General features: G+C 48.4%; 1 protein-coding gene across 1 annotated transcript in view; it reads left to right on the forward strand.

Annotated features, from left to right (window-relative positions):
- The window catches only part of rps27a (ribosomal protein S27a), a 4,796-nt gene that overhangs the window by 195 nt on the left and 2,101 nt on the right, over positions 1–2,500 (forward strand). The window contains exons 2-4 of the mRNA XM_078281487.1: positions 1–26; positions 457–511; positions 2,351–2,436. The exon at positions 1–26 is cut by the window's left edge and continues 39 nt beyond it. Of these exons, the coding sequence (XP_078137613.1) occupies positions 1–26; positions 457–511; positions 2,351–2,436 (167 nt within the window). The remainder of the gene's footprint in view (positions 27–456; positions 512–2,350; positions 2,437–2,500) is intronic.

The following is a 2,500-nucleotide window of genomic DNA, read 5'->3' on the forward strand; positions in this document are numbered from 1 at the left end:
TCACGGGGAAGACCATAACCCTCGAGGTGAGTGAGCCGGGCTGTGGCGGAGGGATGCGGCGTTCAGGGGCTGCAGTTATTCCGACTTTCACTGATTTTACTGTCAAATTAGGCGGATAAACCACAACTTATGAACCCCAATACTACTCAAATAAACTGCTAAGATCCTTGGGCGTGTTTAGACTCCGGTGGAGTGGATGCTATGTACGTTTGTAGCTTATAATTGAAGCTAAAGTGGCTAAGCTAGCAGTAACGCAGAACACCGTAAACACGTGTGGCGGAAAGCAATGGGTTTAAATCAGAAACTGCCCCGCACAAAGTACTTCTTCCAGAATTAAAAAATAAACATTAATGTAACGGATTACTGGCGTTTTGGGGTCTTCTTGCCCGACATGTAATGGTAGCTTTGACAGGAAGGTGTCATGGCTGACCGGTCTTCTCTTTGCTTTTTTTGCAGGTTGAGCCTTCAGATACTATTGAAAATGTCAAGACCAAGATCCAGGACAAAGAGGGTGAGTTACTAAAACTGGTTTGGTTTCTTGTGTTGCTGTTTGGAGGCAGAAAACTCACTGCTGTAGTATTATAGACAGGAACCCAGAGGGGAAATGTCCTTAAGTTCTTTAAAGGGGACCTTCTAAAAGGCTTAACGTGGTTTAATGTACCTAAACAACGATCAATGATCACCAAAATGATCATGGCCATATCTTGTCATAAACACGTAAGCCTGTCAAAAACACTGAACCGAAATCCAATGATTATAGAAGTTATTTCATGTTAACGTGTTCCTCATTGGCGCCTACGGCGAGGAAAAGGCTTAACGTACCTAAACAATGATCATTGCTCACCAAATGTCTCTCTCATATTGCTCCTCATAACCAGTGAAAACTCCAAAAAATGAACCCAAAGTCCAATTATTATGGACGTTCTCTCTAAGTGTTTCAGCTTCATTAGAGCCTATTATAAATGCCATAGCGTTGATAATAATTGGGACTTTGGGTTCATTTTTTGGAGTTTTCACTGGTTGAGGATATACTCCTACATTACAGCTTTAGTGTCCTTAAAAAATTAAGATGTTGAAGGGTTTATAAAAAGTCAGTTACATATTAAACTCTGAACCAGTTCAGCTGAAACATTAGTCCATTAGTCAGTCAGAATAATAATTATAATAATAATTAGTATTTATACTATTAATCCTGCAAGGGGAAATTCCAATGTTTTCACTCTTGTTATTACACACAGCCCTGAACTGCACACATGCTCAGTACCTCTACATGCACTAATGGAGAGGTGTCAGATACAGATAGAAGAGTGAGTGGTGCCAGGTCACCTCCTGGGCACTAAACCCCCAACAGCTACCAGTCCATACTCTGGTCGGTATAACCAGCGACCCTCTTTGTTTAGCATCTTTTCATACAAGAGATGCAGCACAATGCTCTACAATCGGGGAAAGTAGGACATCGGCTTAATCACTCCCTCGTTCCCTACTTTAGAGACGCACGCACGCACAGGAGACGCACGCACGCACGCACAGGAGACGCACGCACGCACACACAGGAGACGCACGCACGCACGCACAGGAGACGCACGCACGCACACACAGGAGACGCACGCACGCACACACAGGAGACGCACGCACGCACACACAGGAGACGCACGCACGCACACACAGGAGACGCACACACACACAGGAGACGACGCGCACGCACACAGGAGACGACGCACGCACACACAGGAGACGCACGCGACACACAGGAGACGCACGCACGCACACAGGAGACGCGCACGCACAGGAGACGCACGCGACGCGCACACAGGAGACGCACGCACACACAGGAGACGCGCACGCACGCACACAGGAGACGCACGCACAGGGAGACGCATGCACGCACGCACACAGGAGACGCAGCACGCACGCGACACAGGAGACGCACGCAGACGCGACGCACACAGGAGACGCACGCACGCACACACAGGAGACGCACGCACGCACACACAGGAGACGCACGCACGCACACACAGGAGACGCACACACACACCCTCTCACACACACCTTAACATTAAGTAAGTCCCAATACGTGGGCTTAATCACTCCCTCGTTCCCTACTTTAGATATCGGGGCGTTCTATGTAGAGGACTGTAAACTATCACGGTCTAACAGTCTGTAGCACACAGTCTGCTATCTACTACGGTCGCTATGGCAGCAAGGGGAAGCGGAGTTCACCTCCTAATATGATGCACATCCGCAGTGAGAGGCAGCCAACACAGATCTGACTTTACCTGCAAAGGGATTCAATTAGCAAGCTGGAAATGAAACATGGATTTGGAACTCATGGGTGCGTGTTTGTCTGCAGGAATCCCTCCTGATCAGCAGAGGTTGATCTTCGCTGGGAAGCAGCTGGAGGACGGACGCACGCTGTCCGACTACAACATCCAGAAGGTGAGAAGTCCTCGCCGAGCTTACAGCCCATAACCAGTCTGTCGTTGATTCTTTGATGCATCGC

Source organism: Sander vitreus, chromosome 23 (assembly GCF_031162955.1).
Source record: "Sander vitreus isolate 19-12246 chromosome 23, sanVit1, whole genome shotgun sequence".
Lineage (NCBI taxonomy): Eukaryota > Metazoa > Chordata > Actinopteri > Perciformes > Percidae > Sander > Sander vitreus.